At 39.4% G+C, this 20,273-nt stretch overlaps 1 protein-coding gene across 1 annotated transcript in view; it reads right to left on the bottom strand.

Annotated features, from left to right (window-relative positions):
* Positions 1-2,614: 2,614 nt before the first annotated feature.
* tpcn2 (two pore segment channel 2) overlaps positions 2,615-20,273 on the bottom strand; it is a 20,568-nt gene continuing 2,909 nt past the window's right edge. The window contains exons 3-26 of the mRNA XM_042341476.1: positions 19,540-19,589; positions 17,918-17,994; positions 17,005-17,182; positions 16,195-16,311; positions 15,961-16,067; positions 15,429-15,501; positions 14,981-15,080; positions 14,382-14,447; positions 14,039-14,103; positions 12,677-12,780; positions 12,184-12,268; positions 11,276-11,362; positions 9,885-10,004; positions 9,338-9,397; positions 8,997-9,125; positions 8,177-8,226; positions 7,145-7,244; positions 6,748-6,819; positions 6,309-6,397; positions 5,828-5,915; positions 5,610-5,692; positions 5,026-5,107; positions 4,665-4,753; positions 2,615-4,361 (exon numbers count right to left, since the gene is read on the bottom strand). Coding sequence (XP_042197410.1) covers positions 4,274-4,361; positions 4,665-4,753; positions 5,026-5,107; positions 5,610-5,692; positions 5,828-5,915; positions 6,309-6,397; positions 6,748-6,819; positions 7,145-7,244; positions 8,177-8,226; positions 8,997-9,125; positions 9,338-9,397; positions 9,885-10,004; positions 11,276-11,362; positions 12,184-12,268; positions 12,677-12,780; positions 14,039-14,103; positions 14,382-14,447; positions 14,981-15,080; positions 15,429-15,501; positions 15,961-16,067; positions 16,195-16,311; positions 17,005-17,182; positions 17,918-17,994; positions 19,540-19,589 — 2,159 coding nt within the window. The 3' untranslated portion in view covers positions 2,615-4,273. The remainder of the gene's footprint in view (positions 4,362-4,664; positions 4,754-5,025; positions 5,108-5,609; positions 5,693-5,827; positions 5,916-6,308; positions 6,398-6,747; positions 6,820-7,144; positions 7,245-8,176; positions 8,227-8,996; positions 9,126-9,337; positions 9,398-9,884; positions 10,005-11,275; positions 11,363-12,183; positions 12,269-12,676; positions 12,781-14,038; positions 14,104-14,381; positions 14,448-14,980; positions 15,081-15,428; positions 15,502-15,960; positions 16,068-16,194; positions 16,312-17,004; positions 17,183-17,917; positions 17,995-19,539; positions 19,590-20,273) is intronic.

Here is a 20,273-nt window from a genome sequence, read left to right as displayed (position 1 = left end):
CCCTTTAAAGTTAACATTTTGCCTCCCATTATGAATTAGCAGCAGTTTGAATTACAAACGTTCAAACAAAATTCCCTTAAAGAGAGTTAATGGCACAAGAGCAGAACCCAGAGACCACATTAGATAATTGAGATACAGTGACAAGCCACAAACAAACTTCTGAGTTAAATAATGATCCCTTTTTTTCTTACAATGCAGCATTTCAGTTTGTGGGATAGACATTATTCCATTTGATCCATCACCTGAGTATTAACAAAGAGCAACGTTGGCTTAGGGTTTCCTTATAGCTCCATCTAAAGCCCCAAATTATCCTAATTGTTCTTCCCAATGGCTCATTAACCTTCACCTTAGTGAACCTGTCAAGATAAGAAATTCTCCTTTTCTTCCTGCCACCAATGCGCACGCTGGCAACCTACAACCCAACACACCAAGAAAGGCATTTGCTTGTGGGACACTGCTGTGCGCAACTGGCTGCCATATTTTGGCCACAAAATACACGGTCAATCCACTTTACAACATATTCTGTGAAGCTCTTTTGAGATGTCTCAATGACGTGATGAGTCACTTGTAACAAATGCAAGTATTATTATTTATTATTATTACAGTTGGGGTCAGATCCCAGCTGAAGTACAGGGCCCAGTCCTTACGCACTGTTTATATAAACCTTTGTAACAGTCACTTCACCACAAGCAATGACAGCAATTTGTTGGGAAAGATGCACTGCAAATCAAGGGCTTTCAGCATCGCTGCAGCATAATTGGAGATGCCAATGGATTGCTATTCCACTGCCAACATTATTTTGATTTTAAACAAAAAAAACACACAAGACCTTTCGAGCAACATTTTTTCCAGTGATAAAGAGCCGGTCACGTGAACAACTCTTCAAATTCCATCTTTGTTAAAAAAAAGATTATTTCCACATTCAGTTGCATATGTGCTTCAGAGCTCAAATGGGAAGAGGTTTTTTTTATATATAAAAGCGGCTAAAGTAACAAGCATGAAGTCTAAATCCAGCTTCCGGCTTTGCTGTTAGAATTGATGTGGCTTGCCGTCTAATGAGGGCAGCAATCACTCTATCCCTCGAAGGATGCGGTTATCTTTAAAGAGGACGGGGAAAAAAAGAACTCAGCGTGCAAGAGGATTCAGGGTATCAGCAATGGAAGTTCCGAGGAAAGGTTAAGGAAGTTGGACTGGTTGTCTCTTTGAAAAAGAAGCTTTGAGGTGACCCAATTGAAAGCAAGGTTATTAAGGGGATTAACAACTCCAATTCAGGCCAACTGTTCAGTACAAGCAAAGGGTTCAAGTATCAAGGGATGCAAGTTAAAAAATTAGAGAGTTAGGAGAGAGAGAGAGAGAAAAAAAGAGACATCAGGCAGAAACACAAAGGGTGATAGAGTGGAGTGATAAGTTACCAAGGGAAAGCCATTGAGGTGAACAGTATAAATTGTGTCGAGGAACAACTGAGCTAAATTTATGGAGACGAAAGGGGAATACGGTGAGAAGTTAGCCAGGACGTGCTGCGATTGATCAGAAAAATAAATAATTGTTGGGTTTCTATGTAGTTTCCAAAATATCTCATCTTTTGGGGCTATTTTTTATTTTTTTTAAAAAAAGGACTTTTTGAAAGGGTTAAAAAAAAATAAACTTTTCAGAACCTACCACAGATAGTCCGAAAGTAACATTCTCAAACAAGCAAACAAATATGGATTTAAAAAGTAATGAGACCAATGTAATTCCAGCCGGTTGATCCGCGAAGTACATTTTGGTCACTGAGAATTGTTTGCCTCCTTCAAGACGCGTCTCAAGATCCTTCTCTTCAGTCACCCTCCTACCCCTACCCTCACTCCACCTCCTGATGCCAACCACCAGCTCCGAACAGATACCTGACTGTCCAGTGCCTTGGGACGTCCTCCTGACCTGAAAGGCGCGACACAGACGCGATTTGTTTTTTTGTCAGTTTATTATGCCCATTGTTTACCAAAATTGGACTTAAAAAGTAAAGAGCAGGAATTGAGTGTAATTATCATCGCACATTTTTAAAACTGGTAAATGTTCAGGAACAAGAGCGTAGTAATTACATATTCTAAGCTACTAAACATTCAGCCTTGGCATTCCCCCTGTAAAACAATATACATCACACACACACACGCGCACACACACACATTCGCACGGGTCCAGTGACATCTACTGACCATACTGTGCAAATACAGAAATTGAAATCTATTAAACCGCTTCAGTGGTGATCTAAGGATCACCATGAAATGTGCTATCATTCCACAACAAAATAAAGTACCCCACCTGTGGTGTAGTCCCAAGTCGTTCAATTCCGACTCACTCCAAGCAAGCTTTCACAATCCCTCTCCCATCACCTTCTCTACCTCAACCAGTGCTCATGTTTTTATACTCCAATCCTGCTTCAGTCCCATCGGGTCCTTAACACTGATATCAATAAACCCAACGGTTAACACCTGATCTCAATAAACCTGAGTATATTCCAGAGTAATTGTCAAATTGGCCTCGAATTAGTTAATTTTGTTAACCTGAGCTTGCAGGAACGTTATTACTTCAACAGTCAGGACGTTAAAATTCACACAACTTCCAAGCAAAAAACCTGTAATGTTTTCAAACTTTAATACAGGAAGAAAAAAAAAATACATTTTTATAACATCTCATCACACTAAAAACGTCTCAACAAATTGAAACGTCTCAAAGAGATTTACAATAATTACTATGAAGTCCTCAAAAGTCTTCGGAAAGTGGATCGCTCCCAAGATTTAAACATTCAAGTTTATTGTACAAAAAAATGCAATAGGAATCTGATAAAAGTGCACATCAGAAGTTCTATCAAGCTACTACATCATGAATTCTACAAGTAAAGTGCAGGTCACAACATAATAAAAATTAAAAACTGCTTATTTGGAAAATCTAACTCAAGGATATTTTCAGTTAAAACTGCATCATCATGCAAAACATGAATTTGTTTTTAATACATGTATATATATATATACACACACACACATACAACAATTAACTGGCGAGATCGCAGGCCAGAGATTGAGCCAAGTGTAAAAAGATCCAAAGTGTAAATGAAATAAAAACTGAAGTTTAGAGCAGTATTGATACATGAAGTGTCCAGCGAGTGCATTATAATGCACCATAGTAAAGGAACATTACTGTACCCATCTCTGGACCAGATAAAGGACACAAGTTTGAGTGAACTCTGGGCAGGGTGAAGAGGTTAAAATTATAACAGATTAAATGCTTTTAAACACTATTTTACAACCATTTGTTTGGAAGTGCAATTCCTGATAAATTTGGGAAACTTCATTTTATATAAAAAAACACCATCTGTGGTATTAATGAAAAACTGAATGTAGACAGCAATCTCGTTAAAAACACTGGAGAGGCCATAGGTCACAGCCTATAGAGTGTGGCAACAGTGTCCATGTAAAAAAATATATAGTTAGCCTTATTCACATCATAAGCGGGTTTGAAAATGTGAGTGACCAACACAAATTTAAAACTACAAATATTAGAAAAATATCACATTTAATGTACATTTTCCAAATCACATTCACTAAGAAACTTGATTCGCTTAATAATTTCCAAATGTCAAATTTTGCCTTAAAATTATCTGTCGGCTACAAACTATTAAGTGTTTGAAGCGAGGTGCATACGTGCGTTAATGGGTGATTGAAGGACAATTTTGCAGACGAACAGTAAACTACAGTGTTCCCAGAGTTGAGATGCCAGTTATAGAGTGAATATGTCACAGAACGTCTCTGAAAGTGTGAAAGACCCAGAGGAAATGAGGGATAAATGTGGTATTGCACAAATGTAACCCAAGTAGATGTGGGTTTAAATCCATCAAAAACTACAGCTCTAAACCCTTTATGACGAACAGTTCATGCATTTCTTCCCTCCCCTTCACCCATTTAAGTCAAAACACGTTGGTGTCCGAAAAAAAGTGGTAATTACAAGCTGGACACAGAACACGATTTTAAAACAAGGTAACAGAATATTTTTTTTAGTAAAAAAGCATTCATGTGCAGTATGTAGCACTGCAGTATGTAGTAAAGGCTTTTCCATTCTACCAGTAAGCCTGAGCAATTTACAGTATTGTTGTTCAAGGGATTTCTTTCTCAAATACCAATTGCCAACCTTAGTGATCACCAATCGAGTATTTATACCTAGTTCAGTGGATTCTGACTCTCAAAGGCCTCGGCAAGGAAACAAATAGTCTCCGGTTACTCAATTCTGACTGAGGTACAATTTACGTGGGTCCTCGGGGTAGGTGGAGGTGTGGATGCTGTTGCAATTTCTCCATCAATTCTTCCTCAGTTGGTTCCTTTAAATCATCTCTGTTGATTAATTCGATATATTATTTCAGACACGTCATCATTACAGCAGTTACAAGAATTCAAAGCTCACAGCTGTAGCAATCCTGGTGACTTTTTGTGCGAAACCAGAATGTATGGCCTTCAGATAGTGTTTACAAAGTACTGAAATACTCAAGCTTTCATTGCACTTCACGCGTTTATAGAAAAGTCAGGAAAATGCTAATTAAGAAGTGGTACTTCATTTAAAATGTAGAGATCTGCGGAACACCTCTGAAGTGCATCAGCTAAGTTGGTGCTCCGCGTAAGGCAGACAATAAAACTCACCTGAACATATCCTCCACAGTCATCCGATATTCTGATTCTTGTTCGGAAACAGATGAATGGAAGCTTTGACCCCACTTGTGAAGAAAGTTCTGTTCACAAAAAGTACAGTGAGAAGGCTAATTTAACATCTCCTGCTTATTTGATTTTTTTTAAATACAATTTCCCATGTGTAAAACCCCAAATCCATTCGACTTTTTAAAAAGGTATTTTCCTTCCTGCACTCCCACCTTTAAAGTTTTATGTATCTGTAGCCCCATATCTATTGAGATCACTTTCTCTGAAATACCAAATGCACAAATAAAAGAATCCAAACAGTAAATTGTTTTTTTCTTTCCTTTGAATTTCTAAACGGCACACTGACCTCAAGCATCAATGCCACAAAGATGTTCACCCAAATGACTGAGGACACCAGCCACCAAAATACAAAGTAGAGCTTTGACCACCTGGAAGATTAAAAAGATTAACTTTGGACAGTAAACATGATGCCATCATTACCAACCATGCAGTGAATAGCATTCCCAAACACAGAAGAACACAATTGGTGAAGCTATTAGCAGTCAACAAAACAAAATGAGCATTAGTAAGAGTGCCATAAAATTAGTTTCTTTGTGGTTGTTTGTTGGCATTTTTGTCAGATAGCCGTAAGCAGTATTGATCACAGAAGTGTAGATTATTGAACAGTTATCTTGTTCTTAAATCCAACCATTAATCTGTATTCAGATTGCTTGTACTATCAGTCCGTGGACTATTTGCTGTCAAGAGTCACCCCTGAACAGCAATGACTTTAGTTCTCAGGCAATGGGATTAACTCTACAGAGGTCAGGAGCCCTGGACTATCCCACATTCCACTTATTACTGGATGTACTTTCAAAGAGCAGGTGCTCAATACAAAACCAACTACATAAACCAACGGTACAGAGGTTTTACCCAAAAGCCTTCACTTACGGAGTTGTGTATCGAGAGAAAACATCCAAGAAGACTTGCCAGTTATTTACCACCATGAGATCCCACAGAGTGACCAACGCAGCCTGCCAAGGAACAAGGGACAATCAACAAGGATTCTTCACATCACAAAGGGATCCCATTATTTCAACCTCAAAACATTTTATGGTCTTGCCCAAAGTTTGCCTTGGTTCCTTTTTTAAAAAAAGCAAAGAACTTACAGCAAAGTCATCGAAGTTGTTGGGCCAATACTGCATCTGCTCATAGGTGCCACATGTCACATTCTCCAGGAAAAAGCTTTCAATTAAACTGCAAATCAAGTGAAATGCCATTTACAGCATCATTAATAGAATACAGCAGTAATTGGATCAAACCAATTATTAACTCAGCACAAAGCGATTTAAAAATCCCATTTTATGTTGTGTCGGACTTTACACTGTACCATGGGATGTCCTTTGTCCATCAGGAAACTCCTCATCAACATTTCAGTGTGCTAATGTTTGGCACAACAAATGCATCAAGCCTTAGCATTTGATACAGTGCCTTATCACATCGAGAATTTTAAAGGTTATACTATAAAGTGGTGCAACTGTGAACTTTGTGGGAGAAACTTGGTAGTCAATTTGTGCACAGGAATGTCCCACAAACAGCCACGGAGTGACTGAGAGCAAAGTTGCGTTTACATCCCAGACTGAAGCTTACCTTGCGTTTGTCGAGTTACGAGTTGGAGGAGGTGGGATTTTGTCTTTAAACAATATTATACCAACAATCGCAAAAACATAATAGGCAACCTAAAACATAGAGGGATAAAGGTAGGTCAGAAACAAACAACCATCCATCCTTTAAACCTTGGTATAAATGGGGCCTTTCTTCCAACCATTTCCTTCCCTACCCTCATCTTCTCTCCTGAAGCCATTTGACTTAATTTTCCTCAAAGCCCAACCCAATTTTGTCCTCATCCAAAGTCCACACACACTTGCAGTCAGGCCTGGAAATCTTAGTTGACTTTCCCCTCCCTAGCTCAGAGAAACCAAGGCCAATTGAAGAACCCCTTGTGCTTCGTGAACCTTGAAGACTAAGCTGTTTACATCTCTAATACAGCAACAGGCTTTAGAAGGGAAAAAAATGATCTGCTACTTACCACAAGGATTCCAACAAAAGCTTGGAGATTCTTTACAAGAGCAAACAAACTCCCTGTTACCACCCCAATCAACTGGAAGATGGAGAAAGGTCATCAGAACAGATCAAGATATCCACAGAGTCATAATTCACCCCAGTATTTTGTTTTAAATTACAAAAGAAAAACTTGAGAAATCCTTCACATTTATATACATACATTTATATGCTGAGCCCCTTTCGAGGATCTCACAGCATTTCACTGTGATCAAGACAGATTTGTAATAAGAAGAAAGGAAGGAAATAAAACAAGGACCTAATTCACAGTCAAAAGGGGCTCAAAAGATCCTTTACACATTATCGGAAATTCTGGCCAGGTAAAATTCCATGGAACGAACTTGAGGGAATCTGGCATCACCCACCTTGGTGTTTGAAATTATCCAAATGAATCGAAAAATAATCAGCATGTTAGCCAAGCGAGCGGTTTCCCACAGAGAGAGACAGCCGTTTAATTCAGGATTCCTGCAAAGGGAAAAAAAAAAATGTTCACTTCACTGTCCAACTGTGAGTAGTCAATGTGCAGGTTGAAAGAACCCGCAATTAACGAGCATTAATAACAATAATACTTGCATTTGATGTAGCACCTGATCACAGCTACGAGACGTCTCAAAGAGCTTCACAGAATATACTGTAGAGTGAATTGACTGTATATTTGTGGCAAAAACTCAGCAGCCAATTGCACACAGCAGTGTCCCACAAACAGTCGTGGATTAAAGAGTAACTTGCAGCTGAAGTGGATTGCTATAATGCTACACCACACCACTGAGCACCTATAGAGAGACTTCTATTCTTGCCAAAGATTTGAATCTGGCTGATTATCAGCCACTTGCAAAACAATTCCTGCGATACATCCTCAGTGATGCAAAATACCACCTGGTTTCTGCCCAAATGGAGACACCTTTATAAAGGTCCAGCCACGTACGCAGAAGACGAAAAAGGACCTGAAACAGTGAGAACCCAACCCTCCCATTCGTTTCGCTCGTTCAATATGGAAAGTCCAGGGTGCCATGAAACCTTAAAACAAACCAAGAGAAGAAGGTAACTAGAACGGGTCCTTAAATCCCTCACGCATGTGGTTTTTGGAATCGAGATTATTTGAATTAGTGTGCCACAATTTCAGGGCACATTAACTACCCACCTCTTAAGCACGGAAGCACAGTACTGAAAGCCATTATATAGGGTCTCCCCTGTATGAGCAATTACAAGCCTCAGTGCTGCTGTTAAGAAGCGATCAATGGTTCAGGTTGTGTGCAATATTTAAACAGTTTCCAATATTACAACTGGGCAGCCAGAGCTCAAAATCACATCAAGTCAAAGTGCAAAATTGCAGTTTAAATAGGCCCACAATAATAACGACGACAACGACAAAAAGTCTACAAGGGTCAAATACTTACCACCCTTGATGAGGAAATCCGTAGTGTACAATGGATGAGACTTGCAGAACCTGAAAGTTAAAAACAACAATCGCAATTTATTTGAACAGTTGTTGGTATTAATCCTATTCAATATTTTAAGACAATAACATTTCAGACAATTAATTTCATTTTAACATGAGATCAGTGAGGGGCACAAATGTAAAGGTGCGGAAATCAGATTCCGATCTCGGGTGAAGGACAGCAACCCCAACAATTCAGCACATCCCCTGCACAGATGGTCAGCCTAGACTCCGATTTCAAATTCCTAATGTGGGGGTGGAACCCACAATCTTCTGACCCAGGTACAAGGTGAATGGACGTGAATGCTACCACCTCCTCTAAATACCAGAGGCATAAGCTAAATGTTCCAGGGGGAATCAAACAAACAATAATAATTCCTAATAATCCGTGCATTTATCATGTCTTCGAGACATCTCAAGTTCTTCACAGAATATTACTGTAAAAGTGAATCAACTATACATTTTATGGGCAAAACCCAGCAATCAATTGTGCACAGCAGTGATCCATAGATAGTCGTGGATTGAGTGTCCAAATTACTATTATTTATTTTAAAAGGATTATCACCCCCGGAATACCAATCAGCCAATCGACTAACAACAGAGGTCCTGCTTATTGTTTGATAAACAGAGTGGAGTAAGGAAACTTGCACGGTGAGTGCTCAAATCAATTCACTACAGGACTCCACAAATATGGAGTCTTGAGCACCACAAGGTTATTTTACTGTGCGAACACCCAGAAGCATGTTAAAAGCCAGCGTTTTCTAGCAACATAAACTTACCACCAGTATTACAGTTAATAATCCATCGATTTTATTGCTATTGTACGAGATGTAACCTTTAACGCCATAAGCAAAGATTTTCAGAGCCATTTCCAACATATAGTAGAGGACAAATAAATTATTTCCAATCTAGAAAATAAAGAACATATTTTTTTTAAAAATAAACTATTTCAGTCAATAACAAAAGAAACCATTGCAATAATAATATTCACTGCATTTGATATAGGACCTTAATACATCACCAAAACTTTTCACAGCGCTTCACAGGACTTACGGAAGAGTGTAGCAACTGTGTGTTTATAGGCAAACTCAACCCACAAATAATGAATGGAAAGGCTTACCCCCAAATAGAACTCATCGCGGTCATCAACAGACTTCTCTGCATCAAGCACCAGAGTAATCTGTTAAAACAGTTCAAATCAGCTATGCACACAAAACAGTCATTCTCACCAATACATGTCATTTTTAATTAGACTGAAATGTGATTCCAGATTGTCTAAAACATTATCCCCTCCCCCCACATTATTGATAACCTTGCCCAAGTATCCATCCCTCCCTTAGATCCCTCGACTGATTTCTCCTTGATGGCTTTCTGGGGCAGTATATTCCAGATTTCTGGTCTACACAAGATGTTTTGTAGGCTTTGATCTCTGGAGCTCACTCACACTCATCCATTTGGCCCCCCGACACTTGTCCAATTCTCGATCAAATCCCTTTTCCATTTGCAGTTGTTTTGGTATCACAAATTACAATGATCGGGAACTTTTTAAGTCCCCTCTTACTTCCATATGCCTGGTGTTACACATAGCAAGTCAAGATTTCCAATAGCCGAACCAATCGAGAGTTTTACGGGAGACATGAGGGTTTCGACTAAATGCGGCTACTTACAAAAATGCAACCCAGGTTCAGGGTCACCATCAGGTTTCCAAAACAGTCACTGTAGTAATGGCTAAAGACAAACTGAAGCTTCTGTAGGAATTCGGGCCGATATGTTGGCTTTGGCGGGTGCTAAAGTGAGAAGAGCAGGTGCAAAGATGCAGGTGTTAAAGCGCTGTCTTTTTATTCAGTCCATCACAATTCTTATCAATTGGAAAGGGAAAGAAATTGTATTGGGTATGTATAAGGGCAGAAAGGAAGCAATCTTTTATTAGGCTGGAGGAGTGACCATTTCAGAAGCTGCATAGATTTGGTCTGAACAGACAAGTGAGCTACAGGTAACAGTTCCAATTCACATCACTGGAATGAAACTTAATGCAGTGCCATAGGCTCCACTCTACACAAAATAGATGGGTCTTCAATCAGAAAGTCAGTACACTGACCAGGAATGTCAGACATACTATATGTGTTCACTCACTTTCCATTTATGGCTTAATAATACTTGCATTGGATATTGCGTTTTCATGTTTTCTAGACATCTCAAAGCGCTCCACAAAATATACTGTAAAGTGAATTGAAGTGGACGAAACCAGCAGCCAATTACGCACAGCAGTGTCCCACAAACAGTCGTGGATTGAAGTAAGGAAACTTGCCCAAGGTTTCACCCTGTGAGGAATTGAACCCAGGTCTCTCACTTGCGAGCGAGTGCTCTAACCATTGAGCTACAGGACTCCTAATGAGGCAACTCTGCACACAACATGTCCCCTTTAAACTGTGAAAAGGAACGGTCAACATGATTGCAGGATTTATTGTGCAAGTTTATCTGCTTTGCACAGTTTCTGCCTCTTGCAACAGCTCACTTCCCTCAGAATAGAGGGCTCCAGCATACAGAACTGCCAAACAGCAGCTAATGCTTATCAACGTGCTTTGACACCAGAGTCCAGAGAGCCTTAGAAGTTCTGCTGGGGTTAGTGCAATTAAGTTTGATGGATGGCTTCTCTACATACTGTAGGTGCTCACATTAAAAAGCTTTTGGAAAATGAAGCCATGTTGCAATCCAGCAGCTATGTAGACATAATAAAGTGCGTCGTCACCTGTACTGGGAACAGTCCCAAGCACAAAAGGAATAAAATAACTGATCTATAGATCAGGTCATTTCCCAGGCTTCAGGCCAACACCTTTCATACTAATAAATCCAGACTAAGATTGTTTGTTTTTTTGTGTGTTTTTTTTTTAAGTTGGGCAAAAAAAAAGGCAAGAGAAAGATTGGCTTTCGCTTGACAGAAATTGATGAAAGCAGAGGTCTCCCTCCCAAGTGCGAATTCCATATGATCCTGAAATCTAAATAACAAAGTTGATTTGAATAAGATTGGTTATTAAATATCGCCGGTTCACACACACACCTCTTTTATTTTCACTTTTTGCAATTCATCAAAGAGATTCCGAAATTGCTCGGCTGTGACACAGTCATGTGTAAATGCCTTTGTTTGCTGTGAAAGCAAGAGAGTGTTTATCGTCGTCATCATCATCAAAAGAAAAACAATCGTCAGAGGACAAGAACTGATTAAGAATATGCAATAAATGTGCCGAATCCAGGACTTTTTTTTGGGGGGGGGGAGGCGGGGTGAGGGGGGAGCAAGCAAGACTTTCAATTCCAGAGTCAGAATTCTTTAATCTCTTCACCTGGAAAAACTGGCCACTTGCTTCTCAGACGGCCGGGCCTCTGTTCTCTGTCCCGAGAGTTTGCAATTATTTTGAGAACCAGTCGAGTCAATTGTTAACTAGATTACAGCAGTTGCCAGGATTTTAAGTACATCTGCCAGGTGTTGGCGCATTTGGAGGCACAGAATTTACGCTTCTACAACAGCATCCTCTACTGGCGGGACACGAGCACCTTCATCAAGAACGGTTCATCGGCATCCTCGCGTTCGATACAGCTCCTTATCGCGTCTTCGAGACGTTCTCAAAGCGCTTCACGGAATATACTGTAATGTGAATTGACTTGTGCATTTAATGGGCGATACAAGTCCTCTGCCTCAACGTTTCTGGCTTCCCGGTTGAAGGGGAGTGGGATAAATGGAGAAATAAAAAATTCCTTTGTGGAAATGCACAATCCACGAAAGAAACTCTTCCCCCGTTCAGAAGTAATAGCCAAAAAATAAACACAAAATGGACGTGGATAAATGATTCATCCTTGAACATTCAAGATTTTTGATTTAATGCTCCTCCTTTTCTTCCTAATTCAACAACAAAATGGGACTCGAAGTACTCAAAATAATAAAGTTCTACACAAAGCAGACCAGTCCATTACCTTGATCATTTCTTGCTTGTGGAAGGATGGCATTCCCGCTTTCTGCAAAACTTCCAGCACTGTAGTGGTGCTGACAGTAGCTCTACTGAGACCAAAGCAAAAAGCAAATAAAGAAATACAATGAATGAATTGCATATTATTCTTCAAAATATTTGTCTGTTTCCCAAAAAATCAGCTGTCGTCCTCGCTGCTCCTCATGCAAGTTTAATGCACTGATAAAGGTTGCACTTGAAATCCACAGAAAATTCAAATGGTGTAAAGGAGCAGGATGCAAGATTTACTACAACCCACAACAAGTGCTGAAAAATCCATGCTAAAATCATACAGTAACATCTTAACTGTTGTTGGTTTGTGAGGACATTCACTCAAATCTGTAGAGAAAGATTTGGGCATGAGATGCTGTATAATAAGAGCGTTGCAGGTTTCTGCACGCTGTACAAGCACAGTGATATTTACCATCACATTAAACATCAGCCTTTATTGATTCACTTACATGTGTCCGTTTACTCCAGCTTTGTTTGAACACTCGCAGCAAAGCACCTCAAAAGCTGCTCGAATTCCTAAGCTCCGACGAAGGACGGTGTCCTGAACAGATCTCTGTAGACACAGATCACAAGAAGTCGTTTTTAATAATCCTAATAACTCTTTTTTTTTATTATACTTTATCACGTCATTGAGAGATCTGAAAGTACTTCATAGGAGACGCTATAAGCTATAGCGACTGTATTTTGTAGGTAAACACAGCAAACAATTTGCACACAGCAATGTGCTGTGTGCAAAGGCTTACTGTCTGCATTGTACCACTACAGGGAAAATGAAAACTATTGGGGGGGGGAAAAAATACTGGCATGTGGAAGTCCTTCATTAATCAGTATACATCTCCTCTTGCCCCTGCACTAATATTAACATAAGGGACAGGAGACTCTACAGAATGCTCAGTGATTACTACAATGGGCTTGAAGTACACAAGTTTATTTTGCAGAATGGGGGCGGTGGGGGGAAAAAACTCAATTAAAACAGCCATAAGTTTTTTTTGTTTTAAAATCTGGATAGATCAAACATATTTGGTTAGGTTCACTCTCGTACCTTTCCACTTATCGCATAAAATTGCACGGACAGAACTAAATAGTTAAATAAATTATGACTAATTGGAAGCAGATAATAATGAAACCTCATGCCTTCACATAGATTTCCTAATTTTACCTGGATTTTATAGGTAGAATCTAACAGCTTGCAAAATTGGTAACAGCCACCTGATTAAAAAAAAATGCATGTATGACTGGAAGATTGTCAAATCTTGTTGTGGTTGTTGTTGTTTTCACTGTTAGATGTTAGACCTAATACAAGCTATTGCAACACTAACTCTCCTTTTAAGAAACTATCGTACAGACCTAGAGTACTCCTCAGCCAAGAGAGGAGCAAAGGACCAGCTCTTGAGGCTATTCGTAAGTGGCCAGCAGGTGGTGTGCAAACGTGTTTTTTTTATTAAAAAAAGACAATCCTAGAATTAAGCCACAATTTTGCTTTCCTGTAAATGAACGGGTCCGAAGGAGAAAACAAAAAAAATCCAAGTATGCTTGATTTTGAGCGGATGAAGGTAAATGAACACACACCAATCCAAACGTGAACCAAGTAAAACATCTCAACTCAAACTTAATACTTTGAGATGAATGTCTTGCATTCAATTGAAAAAAAGGTTAATTATCGAGACAACTTCCCTTCCTCACCCCCCCCCCCCCCCCCGTTACATTCTCGTCGCATATTCCATAGACAAACATGTAATAAGATGTTTTTCATAACTCTTTAATGATTCGAAACATTAAGAAAGAGAGCTTTATCCGAAACAATGACTTACGAGTAAATAACCACGAAATTGCTTGTAAATAATGGCAGTCAGGCAATTCATCAGCAAGTAAGTTCCTGAGGGGAGAAAAAGAAGTGCATTGTCAACATTTGGTTCACACTAAACATTTAGCTGCGTTTGTTCATTAACTACACGATTTATTTGCCTCTCTTTCAAAAAGAGCTTGGGAACAGAGAAGCCTCCTCTTTCAGAAACATTAAGTCAGTCAATTAGGAACAGCATCCAGAGAAGTCCATGCGAGAAGTCGGTTCACAGCAGGAGCTGGGGTTGGCAGGTAGGCAGGCCTTTTATATCAACGACATTTTCACTGTGCAACCAAAGGTTGAAATCTTACCAATAACACTGAAGGTGATGAAGAACAAGGCATAGCTTCTCTTTCTTGAATAAGCTGGGATCATTACTGCAAGAAAACAGTTACAAAAAAAAAGGTTTTTTTTAAAGCAGTGGAAAAATAGAGGGGCATTGCAGTTTGATACCCAAATACTGATTGAATCAAAGCTAATAAATGTGGCTCACTTGGGGTTCTGTCAGCCAAAATACTGACTTGCTTATTTCCCCAACTGTGGCCGTAAGTGCCGACAATTCAAAAGGATTTGATTGATCATCATAAATATTCTCAAAAGAGATTATCAAAGGCTGTTAGAAGCAACCAGAAGAGTGAGGATAGATGGGACGGATCATGTTGAGAAAAACGTCAGTGTGGGCTCGAAGGGGCAGAATGGTCCTTTTCTGTGCGGACGCATCGTATGATACGGTTACAACATTTCTCATCGTCATAATGAAATTGGCACTTTTGCTTTTCAGACGAGAAGCTAAACAGGGTTCTGGGGTTACGCAGTGTCTTGACGAGTGTAATAATGAAATGCTTTCATGTTGAGAAAGCCTGCAGGCACAGAAAGAGGAATCGGTGAAAGAGGTAGCAATAGGACAAACCATCGGGGTTGTTGGCAGTAGTTAGCAGCACCAGTAAGGAGGTCAAAGACTCAGGCAAATTCCGAAAATACATCCTCCATTCTCCATCCTTTTCATTGTCCTAAAATAAAAGATTTGAGACGTTAAAAAAAAAATCAAAGAATTAAAAAAAAGTCACTTTCATTTTTTTTGAGTCAATGTTTTTCCTTAGGGGGTATATATTAGCACAAAAGTACAACACAACAGCAGAGAGCTCAATGGAACTAAATTCCTATATGCACAAGACTGCTCCCTTGCTTAACAAAATGACTAAAATAGGGATTAAATGCACTTACTGACATTTCAAGAGAAAACTATATAACCTTCACTAATGTCAATACTAAAGCAGAGGTTCAAGAACAGTCAAAATATCAAACGGAACATTGTTTAAAATAAGTTTTTGTTCGATCCTGAATCAAACCAGCTTTACCTTGGATCTGGCGAACAACAGCATGCCGAAGATGGTGAAGAGCAGGACGTGAACAGCTAAAAGCAGTAGAACACTGTTTCAAAAACAAAATGAAAAACCAAAGTGTAAAGATCATTATTCCACGGGTTTAATCTAATGAACTAAGACAGCATTTGTCAAGGGTCACAATGAATGTGTAGATCTTGTTGATTTGAAATTGAGACCAGGCCACTGGAATCATTCAAGAAATGGGCTGAAGCCAGAATAGAAAGATAGTAGGGTGTAAGGACGAGATCAAAATTGTCCAAAGAGATTTTATCCAAAACTCTGACTTTGGATTTTTTTTTCTCTTTTCGGCTTCAACGATAACTATAGAAATAGCCACCTTTACACAACTACTTTACCAGGCGTTGCTTATGCCAAGATACGTAGACTTAATAAAACTGTTGGAAGTACACAAGTGGGAACCTAACCAGATACAACTTTTGCCAATAAACTACAAACAGCAATTCCCGCATCATGTCAATAAATAGCTTCATAAAAAGGCGGTAACCTTGCTACTTCTGGAAGTGTTCTTCTGAGGCACTTTAAAGTCTTCTTCATCAGGGAAGAGTTCTGGAGGAGGAAGAAAGGTCGCAGAATTCTTCGGACTCTGATTGTCTTTAACAAAAAACGAAGACGAGTTCTTAAAATCTCATCATTGCCATCAGGGCCCAGACTACATTTGTGCCAATTGCCTCACTAACAGAGGGAATAGGTAACATACTCTTTACGTATCCAGCCTTACCTCCTTGCAGATAAGGCACATAGAGACAGTCCAATCCAGAACGGAAAAAGTAAGCACAACGATATAGGCCATCAACCACCTTGTTTTCTGAAATTCTTCCCATCCAATTAAATAACTCTGTGAAATAAAAAGAAAATTAAAAATCGCATTAAGGCCAAATTACATGAAGGGCAAACTTTAACAACAGAAAGGCATTCAGTTTGAAATGGGAATTTTTTGTCTGTTAAAATGCCCTCACAGCATGGTTCAGTGTGTAAGTGCTCCCACATATGAAAGTAATGAGAGACCAGGAAAGCCACAGATTTGATCCGGACTCAATGATGAGGTGGCTGATCTCAAGAGGGGCCACAGTATGAGGCTATAATTGACTTTGTGCTCCATCAGCTAAGCAGGGATTAAAGAAACTTCAGCCTGAGTTCCTACTACTAGCAATATCCAGCGAGTAACGTTGCAAAGAACGATTTCAGGCAAGGACAAGATCGGGTTTGACTGAGATCCTTCTCCCCCCACCTTTCCCCATCAAAAAGAAGTCAATGGTTAATGTCGGCTCTCATTTCATCCCACCCCTTAATAGCCCATCAGTGATTAATGTCTGGGTCAAATCATCATACATGAACAATAGTCAAGGAGACAAGACAGGGTCAGAAACACTGCTGTCTTCATCTGCAGAAATTGCGCTGATGAAAGATTTTTCTCAGGTTAAACATTCAACCACTTTTTGAATGTTGTGAGCATTCGATAGCAAGTTTTTCAATAACAAATTAATTCAAAATAAATTGGAAAAAAAACATATAGCATTGCTAATCTCACCTTTATTGTTACATCTGTCACAAACAGGAGAAAGCAGATCACTTCAATACATTCAGTCAAGGTACAGGGGGGCTCCCAAAGCACCTTACGGTATCTGAGATCAGACGTGACAGTCAAGGACGAAGGCTTTTCAAAGAAGGCCAGAGCCAAGATGACAAAAATGGCAATGTTCAAAATCCTGTCAGAAGAAAGAAAGAAGTTTATGCTGCGAGCAGTTGATAATACAGTACCTGCAACAGTCGGGGAAACAGAAAACAACAATTTGCATTTATATCATGCCCTTCACACAGGGTAGCCTCCTGGAGGACGTTACAGTCTGTTCCTGTTCACCAGAGCCTCTGAACAGACACAATGCCAATTCAGGTAGTTAACTATGTGTGGATACAAACCGCAATGAGCTCGCAAATAAGTGTAATCTGTTGCATACTTTCAAGTAATAATAATCATCATAATAATCATAAGAATCAATAACTCATGCAAGGGGACTCAAAATTGTGCACTTTTTCAATAAAATTAAGCAACGGATCACACAAAATACACTTCAAAATATTTATAGGAAACTGGTGTTTAATTACGTCTAAGAATCCAACTTAATCATTCTCCATTCAAAACAGAATAAGTTGTAACGCAGAGTTGGGCAGCATTGAACATACAACTCAATTGGAAGCACAAACAGGTTTCTTTACACAGCAATCAAAGCAGCCAGGTTGAATTAAGAGTTGGGGTGACAGATGACAGAGGTTTATCAGGTGAAACATGTTATGAAATGTTGCTAAGAAAGGTGTTTAACACACGTAGGGAAAAGGACAACTTGGCAATTGTACAATGGGTATTCTGGAAGGACGAGATCAAATGATCCGAAAGAGCTGATTCTCTCATCAACTAATAAGACATTAGCTGATCATGTTCTCACCATTGACAAATCTTTGAGATGTAAAATCGATAAAGTCGTAGAGACTGGGAATCCACTCGATGATTTATGGAGCGGTACTGAAAAAAGCAATTAAAAAGGCCAGTCAGAGCAGCACATCTAAGGCGAACAGTCCTGAAAAGTTAGATCATTACAAAAGCGTTGCCATATGAAAGGTTCCATTTTCATGGGATCAGATTTGGCAAAGGTCCAACCTATGTAAACATACCAATTTTATTTCGTAATGGGGGAATAGTTTATTTGGAAGAAACATTTGTCCAATGAAACAACCTTATATGAGAAAAGAAATGGGGCACAACATATCATGGGCTCAAATCATATGAATGGGTTCAAATACACAACTGTGTGTTTGGATATTCTAAACCCACAAATGAAACAGGAACATAAGACCGGCAGCACAAGTAAGAAAATAAAGTTCAGTATTTTACATATTCTAATTTAGTGCACGCACACACTGGCCTCATTTCAGACTGGCAAAACCAATTAGGAATGCAAATACTGTACTTGGTAAGGCTTCCAGAAATAGATTTTTTTTAAAAAAACACCCACACCCACAATGAAGTAAGTGGCTGCTTTTCTCTTGGACACAGCTGGAAGTTAGTACCATTCTGTACAAATTTGAGAGATTATAGTCTGCAGCGGGTAATGCCTGAATAAAACTAGAGCACGATTCAGAATTGATAGTTTTATCAGCGTCTGTGTTGGAACAGATCAAAGTTCGGTCATTAATTCCACATGCCCAAGACATATTTATTGTATAATCTGCTTCAGAATACATGTTGAGCTGTGATCGTTTTGATTTTGGTTGGTTCAATTCATACTAAACCCAGAATTTATTAGTTCACGCTGCCCTTTCTCCTTCTAACTCAACTAAACAACCTCCTCCCCCACCTTAGGAAATCTTAAGGAGGTAACAGCAAACAGAATTTCCACATGTTCACTGGTGTTAAACAAGGCAACTTAGCAGTTCACATCAGCATGGGCAGCATCAACGAACTTCCCAGCAAGTTGACTGTCGGCATTACTAGATTATGCTTTACATACGGCTTCATCATTTTGAGGTGGAGTGTGCGTCATTCCACGGATGCACACGCCACCTCACCAAGCCAGTCAGGAACCTGGGCATCTTGTTCAACCCTCACCCTGCCCCCAGCCCCACCCCACACTCGGGTCCTGATCACCGACTGTTCAGTGCCTTGGAATGTCCTCCTGTCGAGAAAGCCGCTTTACAAATGTCATTTTGTTGTAGTTTGATCTGATAACTTAAGTCAATACACTTTTGTGTAACAGAGCAGGAAGCAAAAGGCTGATTACCAGGAAGTAAGACATTGAATGAGGAAGTAATATACTGAAGGAGTGGTTATTGCCTGTTCCAGAAGAACTTGTAATGTTTTTCCTCTTTTACATTACAAAATAGTTAAGTTACCACTAAATTATCCCAACTAAAGTGACCCAAAGATTCAATCACAACATTTTCAACTTCAATTTCTGAAACCAAATAAAAAGTTATTAAAGCCCATTCAAAAATGCAATTAGTTTGGATTCCAACATGAACATATATTCTCAATATGTATTTTACAGTTTCTAAAAAAATCTCAACTTACCTGTATTGCATCTTCAATGAATATAACAGCTTGCTGAATGTACAGGTCATCTATCGAAAAAAAGGTTCAGTTAGCATCTATTCCAAGATTCTTTATTACAAAAATTGGATTGCCTCTTGCTATCTATTTAATATTTGTGCAACAACAAGACAGCCATACCACGACGTGAAGTGGCACTCCAAGATGATACCTCCTGTGAAGTTGCTATATAAATGCATGTTGTTATTGTCACCACTGCCGATACAGAGCTCCCCCAACACCTTACAGGCTCTGGACTGTGAGCTCGAAGTCTCAAATGCCTAAACCCACAATCTTTCGACTCAGAGGCGAGATTGCTCACAACCGAGTTACCAGTCAGCCTGAATCGTTCATCCTCACGTGAAGAAAATGAATTGTACTATTACACGAAAAGGAAAAGAAATTTGCAGCACAAAAAGGCTGGAATTGCACAGTGAACGCTGAAAAAAAAGATAGGCCTCACCTGAACGGTCACGTTTTAATGCAAACTCACACCTGGAACATTAACCGCTCTGCAATGTCAGATTGGTGGATTTTTTGTTTCTTAGATTTTTTTTTCAACCGCTGACCGCTTCTAAATCTGCCAGGTAGTTTGTAGCCAACTAAGAATTTTAAACGTTCTTACCTGTCGAAGAGCAGCACTGCTTAGACCGAATGGTTATTATGACCATTGAGACTAGCACTAGTTTGCCTCCGCACAGAATCAGGTTATAACA

The sequence above is a fragment of the Callorhinchus milii genome, unplaced genomic scaffold, assembly GCF_018977255.1.
Source record: "Callorhinchus milii isolate IMCB2004 unplaced genomic scaffold, IMCB_Cmil_1.0 Scaffold17, whole genome shotgun sequence".
Lineage (NCBI taxonomy): Eukaryota > Metazoa > Chordata > Chondrichthyes > Chimaeriformes > Callorhinchidae > Callorhinchus > Callorhinchus milii.
The sequence above is the reverse complement of the archived record's forward strand: the minus strand, read 5'-3'. Positions and strand labels throughout refer to the sequence as shown.